This window comes from Vigna angularis, chromosome 10 (assembly GCF_016808095.1).
Source record: "Vigna angularis cultivar LongXiaoDou No.4 chromosome 10, ASM1680809v1, whole genome shotgun sequence".
NCBI lineage: Eukaryota > Viridiplantae > Streptophyta > Magnoliopsida > Fabales > Fabaceae > Vigna > Vigna angularis.
The window spans coordinates 351277-374393 of NC_068979.1; the positions used below are offsets into that span (position 1 = coordinate 351277).

A 23117-nucleotide genomic window follows, 5' to 3' on the forward strand; every position below is an offset into this window, starting at 1 on the left:
CAATGTGATTGGCAAAGTGGTAACGCTCTCTTTGTTATCGTACCCAACTCCATCACCGCCTCATCGCGTTTTTCCTATATAACACACCCCAAACCCTAATGCTTGTCATCACCAATTCAATCTCATTTCTATAGTTTCGGTTCATTCAAATCCTTCAAGGTGTGTTTCTCCTCTCCTCCTTCTCTTAGATCTTCCGCTTAAGCCTCCTAAATTTTCATTTCAGAAGTTTTAATCATCTATCTGCAATGCAATATTTTGGGTTTTTATGCATCTGAAGAATCTGTTAGGTTTTTAATTTTACGGCAACTTGTGTATGGTTCTGCGAACATGAATCCTGTTCGCTGCTGCCTTTTAAACCTGATAAAGGAAATGTTATGGACGTTCTTAATGTTCCGGGCTTCGAATTTTCAGTTTTGAATATGTAAATTATTTTAATTAAGATTCTCAGTTTTTGCGTGTGTGATGCTTTATTTTCTGTTTTGTGTTTGAGATCGTGATTTTGATCTGGAGTTGAGCCCTAAATTTGGTCAATTATTCTAATTAAGATTCTTATGCTGGTTTGTTTTTGATTCATCTGTTGGTTGGGTATGACGGTGCAGATGCAAATCTTCGTTAAGACCTTGACTGGTAAGACCATAACTCTCGAGGTGGAGAGTTCCGACACCATCGACAACGTAAAGGCCAAAATTCAGGACAAGGAAGGTATCCCACCAGACCAGCAGCGTTTGATCTTCGCCGGGAAGCAACTGGAGGATGGTCGCACCCTGGCTGACTACAACATCCAGAAGGAGTCCACCCTTCATCTGGTCCTCCGTCTCCGTGGAGGAATGCAGATATTCGTCAAGACCCTTACCGGAAAGACAATCACGCTTGAGGTGGAGAGCTCAGACACCATTGACAACGTGAAGGCTAAGATTCAGGACAAGGAGGGCATTCCCCCAGACCAGCAGAGGTTGATTTTTGCTGGTAAGCAGCTTGAGGATGGCCGCACCCTTGCAGACTACAACATCCAGAAGGAGTCAACCCTTCACCTTGTCCTCCGACTCAGGGGTGGGATGCAGATTTTTGTGAAGACCTTGACTGGGAAGACAATCACTCTGGAGGTTGAGAGTTCTGACACTATTGACAATGTGAAGGCGAAAATTCAGGACAAGGAGGGAATTCCACCGGACCAGCAGAGGCTGATCTTCGCAGGGAAGCAATTGGAAGATGGGAGGACCCTTGCTGACTACAATATCCAGAAGGAGTCCACCCTTCACCTTGTCCTGCGTCTTCGTGGTGGTTTTTAAGTGCTATAACTCCTTCTTGGCTGTTGTCTTCAAATTTAACACCTTGCTCTGTATGTCTCTGTTGGCCCGTTAAATAAATTTGTTTTATTTTTATAGCTATCAACAACTTTTGTAATCCATTAATATCAATTTCATCCGCTTTGAAATTTAATATGTGCTATTTGGTTTTTCATACTTTGCCGGGATGTCACCATTCTCTGTCTCATAAAAAATAAGGTAAAAATTTACAAGTCCTTTAATAACACTAATAGAGGCGGCCAAAAGCATGAACATGCTAAAAAGTAAGAATGTGAGAAAGATAGAGGAGACAAATACCAGTATGACATACCAAGCTTTTGTAAGTGTAAGTTTTCTCAACACCAATTATGTTGTAACTTTCGTGAATATAATTATAAAAAGCGTGTGTTAGAACGAATAAATGAGAGTTTTGTTTTTTATTAGTTTCAAGTTTCGTAGAATAAGTTTCAGTGTCTCACTAATATCTGATTATCAGAGCTAGTTAGAACTGGTTAGATGCGTGAGTTTGTGAGAGAGAGAGGAGTCAGTAATAGATTGAGTGTGTGAATAAAAAAGTTCTCATAAGGGAGTCCATATTAAAAAAGATAATTATAATTTCACAGCATTTTTACAATATTTTAATATTATTTACGTAGTATAATTATTTGATTAATTATATATATATATATATATATATATATATATAATATATGATGTTAAAATGTTATGATATTGTAATTATTTGATCAATTAACTGAATCGTGTATATATATATACACACACGATGTTAAAATTTTATGATGTTAAAATATTGTCTGAGTAATGAATAATATTATTAATAATTATAAATATCAACCTGAATTAATAACAGAATTATATATATAAGTTAAAATATTGTTTGGATAATGAATAATATTATTAATATCCATTTCTTACCGCAAAAAATAATAAAAGTTATTAATTTTTATTTTTTAAATTAAATTTAATTAAAAATAAAATTAATTTATATTTTATTAGGTTTAATTTAATTAAAATTAAATTTTTTAAAATATATTTTTTATACTTTTTGCGGGTTCGCGAGTATTGTCTGAAGTATTTTCTAAATGAAATATCCGTAGAATATTCATAAGTATTTTTTAAATAAGTATTTTCTAAACGAAATATCCGTAGAATATTCATAAGTATTTTCTAAATAGGTATTTTCTAAATCGATATTTGTACGAGTAGCGGATGGATTATGAGCTTTTGCGAAGATTTTTTGACGGATCATGTTGTCGATAAACTGTGTCTGACAGTCGAATTATTTTTGCGGTTCAGGTTTCAGTTTAAACACATCTGTGTCCGAAAGTCGTCCCTAGACTCACACTTTAAGAAATTGTTTCTAGATGTAAGTTTTTTCAACACCAACTAACGTGGCAATTTCTTGTCTCTTTTATAAATAAAAGTCACCAGTGGAATGTGTGTGTTGAACAAATAAATGAGAAAAGTTTTAATTTCTTTGAATTTTAAGTTTCAGAATGTAAGTTCCATAAGCAAATTAAATTCTCATCTTTTCTGTTAATAACGAGTTATTTGTAAAGAGTTAGCTTTAAAAAATAATTGGGATACAATTCATGTTTATTAATTTTTAAGTAATAAAAATATAGAAAAATATCCATATAGTATATAACAAAGGATATTTATAAAGGAACTACGATCTCATCGTAATGGAGTCCAACCTACTAAAGATGGTTTCAACACCTTTGAATGAAAAGTAACGGAAAAAAAAATTCTCTTAAACGAAAATAAGCATTCAATATTTGATATATTTCTGACAGGAAAACAAAACACATGGAATGAAAATGAGACACCTTTGTCGAAATGATATCGGTGTTGATATGCTCAAATCCGGGGCCAAACATGACCATAGACATCTTTATTTTTATTACTAAATTACGTTAAGTTATTTCATTTATTTATAATTAAAATAAAAATATTTTTTAAGAGATTGAATAAGCTGTACATACTTAACGATAGGAATTATCTATATCGAACAAATACAATAAATTAAATAGTCGAATTAATTTGTAAAATTGATTTCTAGAACGTTAAAGAATTGTACGTTTACGGATTTCTAGATGTTGGTGACGCTAATTTACATCACTCTCACCTATTTGTCATCTCCCACATTTTCCAACATCATAAGTTTCCGGGTCATACAAGGAGGCAACATTACGTTCTATTTCCGGCACTCGAGTTCGTGAATTTGTTCTATATAAACCAACTCGACGCCCTATGCTTTCAATCCCAAATCATTCTCAATTCATTGAAACCCTTCAAGCTATGTTTTTCATGCATGCCTTTCATGTCTTTCACGCACTCTTCCACGCCTTCCACATCTTCCACGGAGCCCACCTATTTGCAGCATTTTTCTCATACATGTTCGTTTAGGTGCTTATCAATGTCGCTGGGAAGCAGTTGGAAGAGGGGAGAATCCTTCACCTTCTCCTCCGTCTTCTTCTTGGCTTTTAACTTTCTGTGGTATTATTGTCTTCAAATTTAACATGGTGTGTATGTAGAACATAATATTTTAACAATTCTTTTTGACAATTGTTTCACAACAGACTGTGGGTTTGTATATTTAAAACAGACTGATCACAAGCTGTTGTACAAAAATTGTTAAAAAAGTTTGTTCAAAATATTTTCCCTGTATGGGTCTATGTTAGCCCCATAAGTTGCTTTATGTTTATTGCTTTCAACAACTTTGGAACACTTACTATCAACTTCCTCCGCTTTGAAATTTGATAATATCTGCTATTTGGTTTATCATGCTTAGACTGGATGTCACCATTCTTCGTATCTTAGTAGTAACCATTGTATTCTAGTATTTAGAAGACCGGATTAATAGGGATAGAAATTTGGTGCTTTATATTTGAAGAACACAGTCGGTGGAAATATGTTTTTCTTATATTCACCACTTTTACGATTTTTTTTTTAAAAGATTTTGAGTGTTAAAAAGTTAACTTTTATATTTATTAAAAAAAGATATTGAAAAATAATTAATAGATGTAAAGAGTTTGTAAATATTGATTGGATGTTAAAATAATAGTTAGTAACCATTCTAAAATACCAATTTGTTGCATATGGAATAATCCTCTAAGCGAGGACATGTTTCTGTTTCACATTTTTGGATTGCTTTCTACCTCTAATAAGCGAAACTACCCCATTTCTTTTACATTTTTTTGGATTTTAATCCATATATAAATCACCTTATCTAGTAAAAAATAAGTAAAATTTGGAAGATAAGTCCATCAATAACTCGAATAGAAGAAATACAAACAAACACAAAGAAAAGAACAACGAATAAGAAGAAAAGGTAGAAAAAAGCATGCCAAGAGTAAGAATCTGAGAAAGATAAAAGAGACAAATAACAGTAATATTGATATTTTCAGTTATTAAACACTAAAAATTTGTACCATATAAATTTCAAATAGTTTCAGTTTCATCTAATCCTATTTTCCTTATTTCAAATAATTTCAGTTCCATCCAATCCTATTCTCCTTATTGTTGTCCACTAACAGTTATTTACAGTAAACACTTACACAAATACTGTTATGTTGTCTAGTCCTTTAAAATTTAGCAAAGCAAATCCTCATATTTTTCTGTCAATAACGAATTATTTGTAAAGAATTAGCTTTAAGAAATAATTGGGATACAATTCATGTTTATTAACTTTTAAGTAATAAAAATATAAAATAATGTCCATATAGTATGTGACAAAGGATATTTATAAAGGAGCTACGATCTCATCTTAATGCAGTCCAACCTACTAAAGATGGTTTCAATACCTCTGAATGAAAAGTAATTAAAACAAAAAAAAAAAAAGAATTCTCTTAGAATCAAAATAAGCATTCAATATTTGATATATTTCTGACAGGAAAACAAAACACACGAATGAAAATAAGACAACTTTGTGCAAAGTATGACAAACTACATGCACATGGAAACTCGGTTGCAAAAACACTCGTGCCATTATCCATAACACGACTGAGAGGAGTCGAAATGATATGTACACTGTGAATGGAATCGGTGTTGATATGCTCAAATCCGGGGCCAAACATGACCATAGACATCTTTATTTTTATATTGCCGGTCCCAAGACCAGGGGACATCTGCAGAGGAAACTAATAATTAGAAGACAAGTTACACGCGACAACAGTGAAGTCACTTAAACGTGCGGGAAACAGCTGTGACTAACCTTGGGAGGAATAAGGAAGAGGAGGGAGCTCGTAAGGCAAAGGTAAAGGGATAATAACATCAGATGGTGAATGCATACTGTCCTTTTTCTGCCCATTAAGGGTTACTAGTTTTGTTTTCTTCATTTCAGAAGATTCTTGGGCTGGGCACTTATCCTGCAATTCTTACTTTGTTAGCATGAGTCTCCCTCTCCACTTGAAGTTAAATCATGCCAAGCATAAAGAAAATCAAAGATTCACTACCTCAGATAGTGCAACATTACAGGTACAGGAAAATACAGATCCTCGTCGTTTGAATGATGATGGTAAAAATAGCACTCCCAGCTAAAATGAAATGAATTTAAATATTTTTTAGTAAAACTTCTGGAGAACAAGATGAAATGTATTTTGACTGCAAATGCCAAAGTACAATAAGAAACAAATAATCAGAGAAAACACTCTTTTTGGCATCTTCAGATCATTGTGTGTTATTAGATAAGGTTTGGCTGCGCTAGACAATTTTTGGGTCTGAGCTGTCAGATAAGAACATCATCGGTCAGATAACATGACATACCTCGTACGAACGAATCATCAACTGAGTGCTATTCTTCTGGAGAGCTCCCCAGGCAGCTTTGCTAAGATTTGCCGAAGTTAATAAGAACCAACTATTTGGGAAAAGGGTAATTCCACAGTTAACTATCTACAGCGTGACTTTAGCAGTGCAATGCGTGATTAAAAAATTCAACAAACATAAAAACTGAAGTGCATATAATAGGTCTGACGGAGGTCTTACGCAAGACTTTGATTATTATAACGAGCGAAAGTCTTTATATGAGGCATAGCACGGCTGAAACATAGCACACATAGACATAATTGGTGAGAAAAATTACCATTTGTGCCCAATAAAAATTTTAGGAAAATTTGCATGTGTTTCCAATCAAAATTTGTGACGCATATTCAAAATAGTAAAGGCGAGTGCCAAGTTTTCGCCGACGGGACTCTTAGATAAGTTAGACTCCAATGAGGCTAGAAGACAATTATGACTTGTTGATAATCCTTTCCCAGCGACAAGTTAGGAAAGGGATGGGAGGAGGGTGTTCTAAGTAATATTTTCCATAGAAGATTATGCCAAAAACCGCAAACAAAAAATCCTCATAGAAATAGTCAAATTTCTTTATTCAAATTCAAACAATTGGCTGCAAAAAATATTGTATGACTGGTATAATTCCAAGAAAACGTGAACACATTAAATGCTTAAATTTTGAAATAATTGTTAAGCTAAAGGGACAGCATTCATTGTAAAATGAGATAAACTTACCCGCGACCAGTATGGTCTGCTTTCCATTTTGCCCAATACTTCTTTAAAAATGCTTTCTCCACATTCTTCAGAGGACTTGGAATTGCACTTCCAGCCCCATAACCCTACAGAACAAATAGAAGGCAAAAGTTGTCGACAAAGTTGCACTTAGAAATTCAATAACGAACAGAACTACATGAAAAAATAAATAAGATGAAACAAAAAGTTGACACTAACAAGCATGAGAGAAGATAGGAACTAAGGAGAGTAGTGATACTATAAGTTTAAATAATCATTCTTGCCAACGAACTACTTTGATAGCCCAAACACTTGCAATATTTATGTCAGTTATAACTGTTGAATTGTGTTTGACATAGTGGTAAGTGTTCCATCCAACAATAACCACTATTTAAAGTAAAAAAGGGAAAGCATTGGTCTCAGAACCAACAACTCAAGTACATAATCGAGATATCAACAAAATTGGGCTGTATGTTACTCCCCTGTTCATACTCATGCCATACCTATATATTAATAGACCTTTTATATACAATAATTACTACTCCAACCATTCCTTTTCAAATATCATTTAAGATTCTTTTGGAGAAATAAAAAAATGCAATAAATTTCTTGACTCTAATAAAATATTTACAAGATTTTCCATTTTACCCTTTTCATTTCTGCATCACATAAAGGTATATATGCAAACTAGTTAAAAATTAGGCGAAGGATAAGGGTATAAACGACAAAATAGCAATTAATGTTGTCTTAAACTTAAAAGATAACAATTAATTAGAAACCAAAAGATTTAAAAAATGAGAATGTAAAACGGAGGGAGTGATATTTTAAAAACATTGCCAATTTCCAATATAGTACCTCAATTTCTAATAATGATAACTTTTGAACTCTTCCCTATGACTTTTCATGTAAAAAGCCAAACTAAAATATTTCCAGTCTTTTAACTTGTATACAGAGGAACTGAGTAAATAGGCCCATGTTTAACTATTCGGGAATTAAACGGGCGAATGTCGGGCCAACTGCTCTTCTACATACAACGTGCAGCCTAAGCTCTGGGTAATTGGTACCTGCCCCAATATTGTCATTACTAAGTGAAACAAACAGAAATGATCTAGACTTATTTTAAAAAGTATGAGAGAATTTTTAAGCATGTGTCGCAAAATAAAAAATGGTCGCTGACCTGATAAAAACAGACCAGGAACGTGCCATATCAACCGATATTTGATTATGCTCCAAAATAACTTAAGTTGAGCATGAAACTCAAATCAGAGGCAGTTTTCCTTTTTTATCTCAGAAAGTAAAAAATACATCCCCCACATCTAAATGCTTTACCTCTAAAGAGCATCTGACATCTTCCACAGTAGGCCATATTATTTGGGGCTCCCCCATACCAAGGGGTGTTTTATCTTTTGAGAGGCCTGCTGACATTGATGATGCTAGCTCACTCATCCATTTTTCATCTAAAGATCCAAGGGAGGAGAACTGCAGTAGATATAAGCCATGATCATCAAAAAAATAGTAAATGATGGATATTGCAATCTCTAAAATCTGTCTTGAAGTGATACATTATAGTCAAAAACTTGAGTTGAAATGAGAGAAAATATAACAATAGTGAAATACTTTAACATTAACTTTTTTCCATTTCATACTAGAGTTATAAGATTAACATGAACCAACTGCGCCAAAACAAGAGCATAATGCAACCTAGCCTAGAGCCAAACAGTACCTGATAAACAAGTGGAGATTTCTTAAACTCTTCATCAAAAGTACATTCCTGGAGAAGAGAACGCAGCTTCATATGTCCCCACTTTTTCAAACTATTACCAGAATGATATCCAGGTACAGATGCGATTAATCTAACCTGAATATAATGCAAACAGCATTATGTATCCTGATGTACAGTGTATCTGACAATCAACAAATTTTTAAACGTTTCAATAAAAAAAGGACATAATTTAATAACTTTAAGTGGAAAAGTACCCTTGCATCACTATAATCAAACTTCCTGAAGAAAGATGGACATATACTGACGCTTCCAAGCGATGGAAGTTTAACTGAGAACTCCGGCCACTGAATCACCAAATAAATAATGTTATGCTTAAGATGTATAGTGCCTATTAAAAATGCTTAATATGGACAGTTATCATAGCAACACTAAGGATAATATCCAGTCAAACAATAACATCAATATCAACATCTGTTGGAAACTATTTAGCCTTCATGGCCCGTATAAGTACTTTGACTAGCAACAAGTTTTCATAATAACCTGTTAAAAACTTTTAACAAGTGAATTTTCTACAATAATCCAACTGCCTAATATTTGGGACAGGTTACTTCAACTAGGTTTTTCAATAACTATTCAGCATTAGTTTTATCTTATCAACTTGAGATTGTTTACTCGTCTCTCTCAATATAAATGAAAATTGTCTTCCATTACCTTCAGTATACTGAGATATTCAACCAGGTCATTCTCAAATCCAGATCCATTGCTTGGACTATTTTGATCTTTCCATGGAAAATCTTGCATCCACAACCCTTGGCTTTTGTTGTTCCAATCTACATAAATTAAGTTCGCTGTATGCACAATGACTCTCACTCCTTGAGGATATATAAGCAGCATGGCCTTTGAATGGTGTGTCCCAAATGAAATTGGCAATGCTGGTTTGTGCAGAATCCACTTTGCAGGTTTGCTTCTCTAACAATCAGAGAAGTAGCATAGCAAGTCAATATCTTTCAACCAGTTTTATTTACGTAATCAATCTTGCAAATAACTAACCAAATATATTAGATCTTAGACAAACCTTTATGCACTCCACCCTGCCATCACTTTCTCCGTGAATGACTAGCACATGGGGAACTTTTGAAAGTGCAGGACAAGCTATCCCAGCAAAAATTGAAAGGGAGAAATAGAATGAGATCAACAATTTGAGAAACTCAATCAAAACAGTTCACGTAAGCACGAAGTTCAGAGCACAAGACATGCCAGCAGCCTATGGTTGTGCATAATAGAGAAATAGATGGTTGGATTGCCCCTTTCGGATATGCAAATATGTAAAGTAATGTAGTGTAATACTCTGTAAGAAAGATATAGTGTGCACTATTTCAGCGGGAGCAAGAGGAGCTGTAAAAGGAAAAGAATTAACATCGCAAAAATAACAAATGTTCCCAGCAATTTGAAAATATGACGATGAATGCCAGAATATTTTTAATTAGTACATAACCTCAGTAGTCTCAAGGACAAAAACGACTGTCAGACTACAAACAGGTGAAATTTGGGGGAGTAGAGTGGCAAAAGCAAGGAGGAATTGGAAAATCATAACAGAAGACTCACCGGGAATCAACCAGTCAATGTCTACCATGTAGTTTGATAGAATAGCAACTAGAATATCCCCCTATCAGTGAGAAGAATTAAAATAAAATCAATGAGGAGTTCCATTAATTTCTGGTTAAAATACTTGTGCTGTGCAGCTCCAGCTGTCTTTTGTGCAAAATTATTAAATTTATCCAGTCATTGAAGTATAAAAGATTTCTTTTAAGCTCTGTAGGATTGCATGTTTATTATCGACCATAGTTGAACAATGAAACATTCAATTAAGTGCTACCATGAAGGACAAAAACAGATGCTTCGTAGTTCAAAATCACCATTCAACAGGGCAATGCAAGAACAAGTTAAAATCTGCAATAAAATTATCCCTACTAACCTGAATGACATCACCTATAGAAACACAAGAAGTATTCGCCCACGGTGGTAACCCTTGCACGCGCAAAAGTCGAAAAGTGGAAGGTATTTGGTCATTAGGGACATGGAAATTACGAATGGCCTCCACACTACTGTCTTCACCAGACTTTGAATGCACAAACTTCCTTGTTTCTGCATCCCTACCTTGTTTCTGGCTGCATGTTTCAACTTTATCCTGCAGAGTTTACACCCAACGGAACAATTCACTTTACAAACAAAAAAACGAGAAAAATCATCTTAATGCACGCACATTCAGATGGCTATGACACGAACACAGATGAAAAATGTAGGATCATAACGTAAGCAGTTGAATACCCGTGAAGTCCTGCCTAAAGCTTTATTTCTGAAAGATGATTGAGGTTCATTGCTTCTACCACTCGAAGAGTTTACGTCACCCCCCAACACCTGATATTTAAATAGATGGTGACCGGGAATGAGCTCGATTACGTCACCGTTACAAATGGTAGCTTCTTCTTTATGATTTAGCTTCCTTCTCTTATTCCCGGAATTAACAACGATTGGGTTCGGCCCCTCCTAACATTAACAAAGCGAAAGGAAATCACGAATTGAAAAGAAAAAAAAACAAGAGAGTGAAGAAGGTTCATACGACGAGCAAATTAGCGGAGCCATCGCGAGAAGCGGTTAAGGTGAGGTGCTTCCGGCTAAGCCTCTTGTCCGAAACAGGAATGTTGTTCCGCCCAATAACGTTTGCGCCGTCTGTGATAGCTAACTTCGGAACTAAACCTTCTTCCTCTAAACTTTGATTCACCGGAATCAGGTATCCCACCTCAGACAAAGACATTAATCTCTAATTAAATCAACGCCTCGCGACCAAACACACTCACAATCTTTCGCATCCCTCAAACACTTTCTTCTTCCTGCATTTCAAACTCTGAACACCAAACACAGCCAAACAACGTCACGCTGGACCTTCCTTCAAAAGCCCAAAGCCTTCTGGACGGTCCGTAGCCCGTACTTCTCTTAAAGTGTTTCTTCTACACCTCCAACGTCTCACTGCACCTCCAAAAATTCAACTGTACCTTGGACTTTTCTAAAACATTTATTTTTTAATAAATATATTTTTATTTTCTTCTCTTTTATTAAAAACACTTTACTTAATACTTTTTTATTTTTTTCTCTTTCAACCACCTTAAAAATAATTTAATTTAATTTAAAATTTAAATATTATTTAATATAATTTTATATTTTAATAATTATTAAAATATGATTTATATTATAATAATAGTTATATTAAAAAATAAAAATAAAAATAATTAAAATAATAATAATAATAAAAATAAAAAATAAAAAAATGAAATAATAATAATAATAATATAAAATTTGATTTGATATATTAATATATATTAAAGTATATTAAAATAAATTAAACCGTTATTAAATTTTAAATAGAAACAAAAGTTTTAAATATGCTAACAGTTTTTTTATTTAAAATTTAGTAAATATTAAATTTAATTGAAAATTATAATATTATTTATTATATTTTTATATTTTAATCATTATTAAAATATAATATTTATTTTTATAATAATTATATTAAAATTACTAAAAATAATAATAATAATAAAAATAATATTTAAAATCACATTTAATATATTTAAATAATATTAAATTATTAAATTAAATTAAATAATTATTAAAATAAAATAAAAAATAAAATTTTAAAAAGATTCTTAATCGGATATGCATATCGAACTCATGTATTATCGGATTTCTACATCCGATTAACAAATTTTAAATTTACTTTTTATTTAAAATTTAATAATTATTTAATTAAATTAATATTTTAATATGATATAATATATTTAAATATTTTTAATGTGATTTTGAATATCATTTTTATTTTCATTATTTTTACTTTTATTTTAGTTATTTTATTTTATTTTTTTAATAAAATTATTGTAAAATATAAATAATATTTTAATAATCATTAAATTAGAAAAATATAATAAATAATAATATTATTTTTAATTAAATTAAATATTTATTAAATTTTAAATAAAAACTATTAACATATTTTACGGTATCCAATAAATAAGTTTTTAAAAAATTTGTTTTTATTTAAAATTTAATAACTGTTTAATTTATTGTAATATTTTAATATAATTTAATATATTTGAATATATTAAATCAAATTTTATATTATTTTTATTATTATTTTATTTTTTATTTTTATCATTATTACTTTTATTTTAGTTATTTGATTTTTATTTATTTAATATAATTATTATTATGATATAAATCATATTTTAATAATTATTAAAATATAAATTTATATTAAATAATATTTAAATTTTAAATTAAATTAGATTATTATTAAGATAATGTATACAACTTTAATAAAAAGAGAAAAAAAATAAAAAGTAGTTATTAAAGTATATTAATAAAAAAGAAGAAAATAAAAATATATTTACTAAAAATAAAATTTTTGGAAAAGGTGGAGATGGAGATATTAAAAGATTAAAAATATAATTTTTAGAAATGCAAATGGTACGACGAAGGTGTAGGATGAAACACTCCTCGCATCACTATTGTTTCCGGCGTACACACAATTACTAAATGCACTCCATTATTCTATCACGGTTCATGGCCCATACTTCGCTGCTGCTGCTGCAAAGTGAGAAGAAAAGTCAAAATGAGGAAAACTCATTCCGGAAAGCTATTTTCAATGTGTTTCAGAAAGTTCTTTCCCAAATATATTTCATATAGAAATATTTCGAAAAATTAATTCTGAAAGATATTATATATATATATATATATATATATATATATATTCCAAAAAGTTTAAGTTTCATTCTAAAAAAACTTATTTCAAATTAAGTAAGTTTGAGATGAAAGTTTGTGTATGGATGTGATATAAGTTTAAATGTAAATATTAAAAATTATTATTATTATAAAAACCTAAAATAAGAAATCAATTTTGTGTCCTCAATTCTGTACACATGGGAGAGACCTTATGCTTAAGGAGAATAATTGATTAGGACATAAGATAATCGATTCTCTTTCGTTCATATATCTCAAAGTAATTTAATAACACCACGAAGTATTCACGAGAGAAGACAATTAATTCCAAAATAAGAAGAATCGATTCTCCTGTCTTTAATATTTCAACATAATCGATTTTGGATCATTGAGTCTCTTGTCTCCTGCAATCGACTATCTCCTCTAAGGTAATAAAAAATTTCAGAAATCAACTTATGAGGGCTAAATCGTAATTATAAATAAGATGAGTAAGTATTTCCCTCTTATCTTCTCATTTGAATAAAGATGCATTCGCTGCAAATCCTGCAAAAATTATATACGATCCAAACAACTTATTCAATAAGAAATCAATAAAAATAAACATAAATACTGAAATTATGATAGAAAAAAAAAGTTATAAAACAATTTTTTTTTATGATTAGAGATTTTGTTGTGTTTTCATGGTATGAGTGTTTTGTTTCTCGATTTAGTCTGATTGTTCATTAAATAGTTACCTAATTAAACATAAAAATGAAAGTTTGATTTGGTTTTAATTTAGTATAAAAATCAAATAAAATAAAGCTAATGTTTTGTGGGTTTAGTTGGAAGATTTATCATACTTTAAAATTGTAAAATGTTACGATGAAAAACATCAAATAGATAAACATCTTGTCTAAATTTTCTTATCATATTCATAAATTACTTTTTAATTGATTTGTGACATTTTTTTAGTGGAAGACTCTACACTGAAGATTGAAAATGTATTTGTTGTCAATAATTGATTTGATATTTTAGAAGATTAAATAAAAATAATGAATAATAAAGTGGTAGGGTTGGAATGATTTTTCTAGAGGATATATTTTTATTGTAAATAGCACGTTTGATTTAAGCTAGCAAATGGATGCAAATTGACAACACCAATAAGGAAAGAGAGAGGAAAAACACTGATTGGGGATAATCATTGCCGACTTCTGTACATGCAAACTTAGATCAATAAATCAATGTACCACATTTATTTTTTTCTTTCCTTTTCTGAAAACGACGCCGCCATGTTACATCACTTTAAATTGAGAAAAAAAAGGAAAGAAAGGCACTCATACAAATACTAACTATTCAAATCAACCAATAAATTTATTTCTGTCAAACCAACAAATTCGAATTCATGAAAAAGGAAAATATAAGTTACTTTTTTTTTTTTTACAATCCTCTATAGTTTAATTTTAAACCAAATCTTTAATTTTTTTTTTAATTTTAATCAAATTTTGTGGAAATTGTTATAGTTTAACTTTTATATTTCTATTATATAAAAAAATAAATAAAAATTATCGTTGTACCTGTAAGACCCATGAAAAATATTTAAATTTAATAAATAGTTGTTTTTTTTATTTTTATAAAGTTAATAAAAGTATGGTAAAAAAAAAATTTATTAAAATTTATGATAGGTAACAATAATAATAATTTCAAAGGAAGGAGTTTAAAAATTTGAGAATTTATTTTAAAAGTTAAAAAAAAAAATGAATAGTGAATAGTAAATAGTAAATAGTAAATAGTAAATAGTGAATAGTGAATAGTTAAAAAAAAATATTAAAATAAATTGTGGAAGAAAACACTCCACGTAGAATGAATGATTCAGAGATAAGAATGGTGAATAAAAAATAATTTTTGAATAGTAAAAATGAATAGTAAAAGTGAATAGTAAAAATGAATAGTAAAAATGAATAGTAAAATTTTTTGGCTATAAATAGCCAAGAGGGGGAGGCTGAAGAATTGCACCAAAATTCTAGAGAAATTGTGAGAGAAGAGAGGTTAAGGAAATTCTAGTTGAAGAGGGGAAATTCTGGAAGTTTCCGGAGAACGATTTGAGAAGAGGAAACTAAGTCTGGAATAGAGGTAAGGGGAGTTACATTTTGTTTGGTATTATTTTGAGTCTTGTATATGTTGCTTTTGGTTGATCTTAAATCTTGAGTGTGAAGTATTTTGTTTCTGTATGATTTTGAATTTTTGATGAGAACATGCTTCTGTGTTTAGATCCAAGTGTGATAGTTGTAAAATGTGATGTTGATTATGTTATGCACATGTATGCTATTAATTGTTTATGGATGGATTAGAAGTTGTCTAACCGGCTCTGCCAGATTCAACTTCTTGTTTCCCCATACTTTATATTGTTTTCTTTTTTTGTTTTTATTTTTGGAAGGATTAGAAGTTGTCTAACCGGCTTTGCTAGATTCAACTTCTTATTTCCCCAAACCTGTTATTATTCTTATTATTTAATTACGTTGTATTCTTGGAAGGATGAGAAGTTGTCTAACTGGCTCTGCCAGATTCAACTTCTTGTTTCCCCATACTTTATATTGTTTTCTTTTTTTGTTTTTATTTTTGGAAGGATTAGAAGTTGTCTAACCGGCTTTGCCAGATTCAACTTCTTATTTCCCCAAACCTGTTATTATTCTTATTATTTAATTACGTTGTATTCTTGGAAGGATGAGAAGTTGTCTAACCGGCTCTGCCAGATTCAACTTCTTGTTTCCCCATACTTTATATTGTTTTCCTTATTCGTTTTTATTTTTGGAAGGATTAGAAGTTGTCTAACCGGCTCTGCCAGATTCAACTTCTTATTTTCCCAAACCTGTCATTATTCTTATTATTTAATTACGTTGTATTCCTGGAAGGATGAGAAGTTGTCTAACCGGCTCTGCCAGATTCAACTTCTTGTTTCCCCAAGAATTTTTATTAAGTTTATTTTAATGATTGTCAAACATTTGATTCTTCTCCGTTGACCATTTATAGTAACATTTTATTATTGTTAATTTGTTTGTAATATATTTATCTTGTATGATTTCTGTGTTGAATGTATTTTATGATGTTGACATGAAATTATGAATATGAACATGATATGAGTTTTATGAGGAGATTTTGTAATAATATGACATGAGTTGAGGAAAATGAGCATGATATGAGTCTCATGGAGAGATTCTATGTTGGTATGGTATTAGTGTATATGTTGATGTTGAGGGTCCTGTTGTTGGTGGTTATCTTAAAACTCTAATAATCTTCCAGTATCAATTAGAGAAGGATGTGTTATGTGGTGAGAGTAGTAGGAGGTCCTAGTCTATGTTTATAGACATTAATGGATTAACCTTGTGGGTGATATGATATATTATATTTGGCCAAAAGTTTTGTTGTTGAAATCACCACAAGTGCATGACCACCCGAGACTTCCATCAACATTATATCCGGATAATAGAGTCTAGTATGATATTTGCATCTTGCATGAATTTACGGTGAATGTATTACGTATAATAATAGTGTAATGCTTTTCTTTGAATGTTGCATGGTAGCTCACCCTTACTTGTTTGTTTGTGCCGGAAAAATCTTATTTTTGCGATGATCGTATAATGTTTTTGTTATACGGGAGCAGATGAGGGAACGACGTCTGAACCAATTCAAGTGAAGGAGGAAGCAGCAGAAAAATGAAGAATATTTTAAGAAGAAGAAAAATAAAATAAAATAAAATTAAGAGTGTTTTATTTATGTGTGAAAATATAATGTATTTCTAGTGTGAACTATGTTACTCCTAAATGGAGGATTGTAATATTACGATGTTTTCTTTATTAATGAAATAAATTTGGGTGTGAGATGTTTTATATTTTGGGGTGTTACAGTACCATTTGACATTATTGATTAAATAGCGCTCGTGTCTATTTTTGAGGTGCACCATTCTTAAGTTGAATAAATAATACGAACTAAATTAAAGTGATCCTTTTAATTAACCTCAAAAGTCAATTTGGGTTTTAATATTGATAACTATAATAAGTTGAATATTATTTTCTTATGTATAAGTAAAATATTTACTGTATATTTCTATTGTGATTTTTTTTTTTTGTGTAAACCGTTTGTTTATGGACAGAAAATAAACATAACGATATTTTTTCTTGATTATATGACAGAAAAATGAATCATTTAATATATAATTGATTTTTAAAGTGCTTGTTATGTGGAGAAATAGACATGTTTACGTGATTAGAATAATAAAATAATAAAAATAAAATGCGTGATTAATTTCTCTGTCCTTTAGAGCAAATAGTTACCTTTTTTTATCATGAACATTTTAAAATATACTTCATATAAAAAAAATATCATTAGTTTAACGTATGTTATATTTCAATCGATTTTAATATAAATTAACAACAGTAAACAACTATAATGTGTTTCTTCATTATATATTTCCCTCTTTTCTTTTGGCAATTACCTATAATATCTATAACCACTATGTCCAGTTTTTTTTTTTCATATTTATTTGATAAGTTTGGCACTTAGCAAACATCATAATTACATTACTGTTATATTTTAAATGCATATAAAAAAGTAGACCATCTAACTACATAAATAGCCAATTTCGAAATAATTGTACAAAATATAATTTCTTATTTATCTTCAATCATTGCTTTAAACATTAACCAACTGAGTTCTTCTCTAGTCAATAGCTAATTAAATATAAAAGTATTGATTTTTGAGAAAATAGATGAAATAATATTTTAAATACTCAAATTGATTTTTAAATATTAGCTGATATTGATATCACCTTTTAATTCATATAATTTCACATTTAAAAATTAATATGAGTTAATTTCTAAAAGATAACTTTAAAATGTTGGTTTAAGCTTAATCGTAGTAGATTAGTTGGAGGATGAAAATAGGAATAAGGCGAGATATAAAAATGTTTCAGTATTTATTTTAATTATAATTATTTTCATTGAACTTTGGATGAAACATTTTTTAATTGATTTATTTTTAGGGTTTGAAAGAATTTGAAATTGAGAGAAAGGGGAGAAGCACCAACAATGCACATGAAAGAATTGGAAAAATGTGTGGCAGAATGCAACATCGCTGAATTATATGTGGTGGGGTATGACAAAAGGACCACATTGATTGATGTTAAATCTGGAAAGAGAAATCATTGTTATTTAAGGCCTCATAATCATTGAGGACCTGCAAGAGGCCCAATGCTTACGTCACTCCCAAATTCTCATACTGTGTTATTCAACTTTTATTTAATTATAAAATTAATTTCAATTAACATCGAAAAAAATCTTTTAAATAAACTTAAGTTTATAGTATCTTGCTTTTAATTTTTTTTTCAATTTCTAAGTATATTGGCACAAAGTTTTACAAAAAAAGTAGAAATTAATTTAAATAATTCAACAATCAAACTTACCATTCAATTTCAGTCAAACATTTTTAAATTCTTATTCTTATATATTAGTACTAATTGCATGCATAGCCAGAATTTTCTTCGAGCTATTTTAAATGAAAGTATATACTTAATTCGTATCCACAGTAAAATGGTTAAATATAATTATGCTGAATCACTCTTTCATCCTTTTATGTACAACTCCTTCAATAAACTCTCAATAATTTTAGAGTTCTTTCTTTAGAATGTTCAACAATTATGAGCATTTCAAATAAATATTAAGACCATTTTTGCTGTATTTCAGAAGATTTATTTTATAGGAATTCTACTCCTAAATATCTTCAAAGGAAAAAGAAAACAAACATATTATATATATATATATATATATATATATATATATATATATATATATATATATATATATATATATATATATATATAAATAATGATAATATCAAGAAATAAACCTTAGATTGATAGAGTAGTACGGATATAATGATATCATAATTGAACTCTAATAGTTCCTTTTGTTCGTTATCTATATTCCATTATTTATTTCATTTTACCTTTCCTTTTTTTTATTTTAGTTTAATAAAAGTAAAAATTTTCTATGCTTTTAGTATGAAACTCACAACATTTTCTTATACTTCTCTATTATCTCCTAACTAAGAACATATTAAATATTGTTATTAATTTCGATCTCTTAGTTATACTATCACTTGAAAAGCTATTTATCATTTATCTTCATATATAAAAATTTATTAAGAGTAAATACTTATCTATTCTCTCAAATGATGGAAAAGTTATTTTCATTGTCGTTTTTCTTTTCTTTTATTTTAAAAAATGTACAAAGAGGACGTACTTCCTACACGTTGATTTTTATGATAAATATTTTAGAAATTATATGGATAATATTAAAAAAAATGTTGAAGAAGGTGATGGGCACCACATGGTTTATGTATTTAATTAACATTGCTGTTCTAATACCAAAATAAACATGTCGGTATACATATAAAATCTGGAAGGGTCTTTTGTTGTGGTTCATAACAGAACCACTTGCGCTTTCCATCATACACAGAATCACCATAACAAAATACAACTATTTATCAAACACCAACTTCATTAATCATTCTACTACATACATTCCTATAGTCACAGTTCTGTCACTTCACTTGATATACCTGTGTCACAACAATACAAAATCGGTTAGTTATAGCCTATTCTATCAACCCACTTCCTTCTCATCTCTCGTTAATCATTCCATATAATAAACAGGGTCTTCTATGTGTGGCTATAGATCAAATTCAATACATCAAACCAAACATATCATTCTTTGTAGTCTTGATTTACTACCACCTCAGATTCTCTTTCCCGGTTGCAAATTTAATTATTTTATTTAATCATCAATACATATGGTAATTTCTTCTGTATGTAAATTTAAAATCTATATCATGAGATTAATAAAAGCTTTTGCACTTATTCAACTAACAATAAATCTTGTCAAAAATAGTCTATATAAACCATTTTTAGATTAACTAATAGTTTTAAAAGTTTTTATTTTAGAAATGGTTGGAAATTTCACCTTAACTAAACATATGGCTAATTTAGAATAATAAATGGATACATATTTTATCTTATAAGTAAATTTTGTGAGATCGAGTTAAATTTAAAATTTACTTCTTAACATTGTTAGAGTTAGATTAGAACTTATTCTAAAATTATATTTATTTATTTTTATTAGGCTTAAAATTTACTCCCTAATAAACATTATTTAGATTGAATTAAATTTATAGTTTATTTTATATGGTATTTGAGTAACTATAAGAGATATTTTTAAAATAAATTGTTTTTCATTGGATTAATTGTTACATTCGTTAATTAAACCACGCAAGCTAATTTTATATTCAAGATATATTCAATATGTATATGGGAAAATATATTTTGATGAGTGTAGTTTTTAGTATATCTTTTTAAAACATTTTGATACATATAAATGAAAAATCTCCCATTAACTTAAAAATAAAACTAAATTACACTATTTATACAAAACTTATATTATGAATGAATATGTTGTTTTTTACTGGTAATTATATGTTTGGAAGTTAAATATGGATATTTATGGAGGGTGGGTCCTGTGGGGAAACATTATTTAATTTCCCGAGGAAACGTAAGCGAGCAATTGCAGCCATGTCTATGAGGAAGCAAAAGGTGTGTGGATTTTCCAAAAGAAATGAAACATAAAGGCAGTTATACTGTTTGATGAAAAGTTATTAAAAAGATATTTTGATGGTTTGGAGGAGATGAGCCACGAAGGAATGAACATGCACATGTCCTTGCCTCAAACTCTGGTACTGCTGAAATGGAAATGTTGACGTGCATGTGACCCTATATGGAGCCATGTTTCTGTGCCGACATGGATTTTGGGAATAGGGTTAGGTCCCGCTTGTCAATTCATTGTCTTTCTTTAACTTTTACACTCACTCATAACCGATCAAAAATGTCACAAACTCCATTTCATACAGAGTATGGTTCTCATTCGTCCAAGTCTCTCCTTTACCATCTCTACTCTTCTTCTTCATACATCAAAGAGAGACGATTCATGATCAAGGAATAGATAAATGGCTTCATTTTCAAAGAAATTGACAACATCTAATCATCTATCACACCATATACACAATTTTGTTGTGTGGGTTTAATATAAACAAATTTATATATACTCAAAAGTTTTTTCTCCAAAAAAAATGTTTATAGTACGAGGCCGAACCTTTTTTATGTTAACAAAACTAGTTAATTTTGATATAGGAATGTTAGATCAACTGAATAGAACAATTGACAAGATAAATAAAGTTGCGTCTGAATACTTGTTTCAGTCATTGATCAATCGTATGTCCAACTGATTAAGAGCATATATAACAGTTATAAAAGATCTGATTAAGCCAAATAATTAGAAAAATTAAGAAACTGTTTGACTTCTCATTAATTTTAGAATTTCGTTTGGCTTTGGCGTCAAGGTTAATAATAAATAAAATAAACAGCAAATTACTTTTAGCCAAGAATTTGGAAGCGAAATGTTTGCTTATGGAATATACAAAAGAAAATTGAATTCAAGAAAACAATTAATCAATATTGGTGTATAAAATATACATAAAAGCAACGAGGGATTTCCTTCGATTTTCGAGATTGTTTTTGTTATAAGTAAATGCAAAAATTGATAGATATATGAGGGAGGCATTTGGGTGGCCCGACCAGAGATATAAAGGTTGTCTATATACTTACAAGATACGCTTGAAATTACTATTGCAAGATGCAAACGACTGAATCACATTAATTCAACGCTATAAATGGAAGTTGAAACGAAATTGCAAAACCACAAATGTTGTTTCCGAAAATAGGATTCCTTTCATGTCAGCCGCTTGTCAGACGTGTGTCAGCCGTGTGAAAAAGTAATAGGATTGTGGTGCCGCATAACAAATTGCTGAAAGAAAAACCGATTCTGATTGGTGAGAAAGTGTGATCAAGATGGTGAACATTGAGAGAGAAAAGTTGACGGTGGGCGACACTTCCTTTTCCTATATTTTTCTTTTTTTAAAGAAATTAAAACCTAAGAAAGTACAAGCATACCAATATAAGTATTCTTATCCGGTAATATGGTGCTCTGAATTAGCTTATAGTAATTAAATAAGAGTAATCATTCTTTCACATGTCTGAATTCTTTGTATTCATTTAATACTGTTCTATCTTATCTTTTACTTTTTTGTATTAAAAAATAAAAAATTATAGTTTTATGATATTTTATTTTATGTTATTTATTAAATGAATATTATATGTATACACTCAAAACCGTTTATTTACATCCGATCAGGACTTAAATATTAAACCGTGATAAACAATTCATAATTTAAGCATCGAAGTACTTTTTGCAGGTACCTCTCCTCATTAAGAATATAACCGAAGGATATCCAAAGTACAACCGAACGACATCCAGAATGCAATCGAATGACATCTAGAGTCCAAGTGAGCGGAGCATTCGATCCAGACGTTCGAAAGCAAAAAAAACACGTAAGAAAAGATTAGTATCTCGGTCTTACAAACTGTGGAAACAAATATAAAATTGTGTTATAATATTATTATTCTTTTTACAAATTAATAAAGAAACGGAAAACTGGGTGGGGCAGGAGAAGATGCAGGTCGACCGACTTGTGACCCATAGGATCCTTTCAATTCTTGAATGTTTCTTTACTTTTGTGTACTCTTCAAATGAAGTAAGTTCGCATGTTCTATAGTTATACATAAATGGAAAAGGAGAAAAAAATAAAAGAGAGGCAGACAATAGATATATTTTCTCTGATGGAGCCACGAGCCGCGTGGTCTTCTCTTCAGCATAGGCTTTCAATCA

At 30.0% G+C, this 23117-nt stretch overlaps 2 protein-coding genes across 4 annotated transcripts; one reads left to right on the forward strand and one right to left on the reverse strand.

Moving 5' to 3' along the window:
- On the forward strand, positions 1 to 1440 carry LOC108319942 (polyubiquitin 11). The gene is made up of 2 exons (XM_017551260.2): positions 1 to 159; positions 600 to 1440. The coding sequence occupies exon 2, from the start codon at positions 600 to 602 to the stop codon at positions 1287 to 1289; it is 690 nt and encodes a 229-aa protein (XP_017406749.1). The 5' UTR covers positions 1 to 159; the 3' UTR covers positions 1290 to 1440.
- Positions 1441 to 5134: 3694 nt separating this feature from the next.
- Positions 5135 to 11449, reverse strand: LOC108319941 (tyrosyl-DNA phosphodiesterase 1). Of its 3 annotated transcripts, XM_017551257.2 has the most exons (15): positions 11159 to 11444; positions 10867 to 11085; positions 10514 to 10726; positions 10144 to 10204; positions 9614 to 9690; positions 9250 to 9507; positions 8793 to 8882; positions 8539 to 8673; positions 8145 to 8294; positions 6819 to 6922; positions 6294 to 6347; positions 6075 to 6165; positions 5765 to 5845; positions 5524 to 5677; positions 5135 to 5437 (listed from the first exon to the last, which is right to left on the reverse strand). In XM_017551257.2, the coding sequence occupies exons 1-15, from the start codon at positions 11351 to 11353 to the stop codon at positions 5367 to 5369; spliced, it is 1953 nt and encodes a 650-aa protein (XP_017406746.2). In that variant the 5' UTR covers positions 11354 to 11444; the 3' UTR covers positions 5135 to 5366. The 3 variants fall into 3 exon arrangements, 2 of the variants coding, with proteins under 2 accessions (XP_017406746.2, XP_052725199.1); XM_052869239.1 differs by lacking the exon at positions 10144 to 10204 and having other exon boundaries at positions 10528 to 10726; XR_008245568.1 differs by lacking the exons at positions 5135 to 5437; positions 5524 to 5677 and adding an exon at positions 7993 to 8053 and having other exon boundaries at positions 5804 to 5845; positions 11159 to 11449.
- Positions 11450 to 23117: the final 11668 nt, after the last annotated feature.

What these genes read in the sequence shown, in the direction of transcription:
- LOC108319942 (XM_017551260.2), top strand. Translation starts at nt 600, where the DNA reads ATGCAAATCTTCGTTAAGACCTTGACTGGTAAGACCATAACTCTCGAG.
- LOC108319941 (XM_017551257.2), bottom strand. Translation starts at nt 11,353, where the DNA reads ATGTCTTTGTCTGAGGTGGGATACCTGATTCCGGTGAATCAAAGTTTA. An exon ending in CTTTAGGCAGGACTTCACGG is followed by an intron (nt 10,727 to 10,866) that starts GTATTCAACTGC and finishes TAAACTCTGCAG; the next exon opens with GATAAAGTTGAAACATGCAG. An exon ending in GTAATGTTGCACTATCTGAG is followed by an intron (nt 5,678 to 5,764) that starts GTAGTGAATCTT and finishes TAAGAATTGCAG; the next exon opens with GATAAGTGCCCAGCCCAAGA.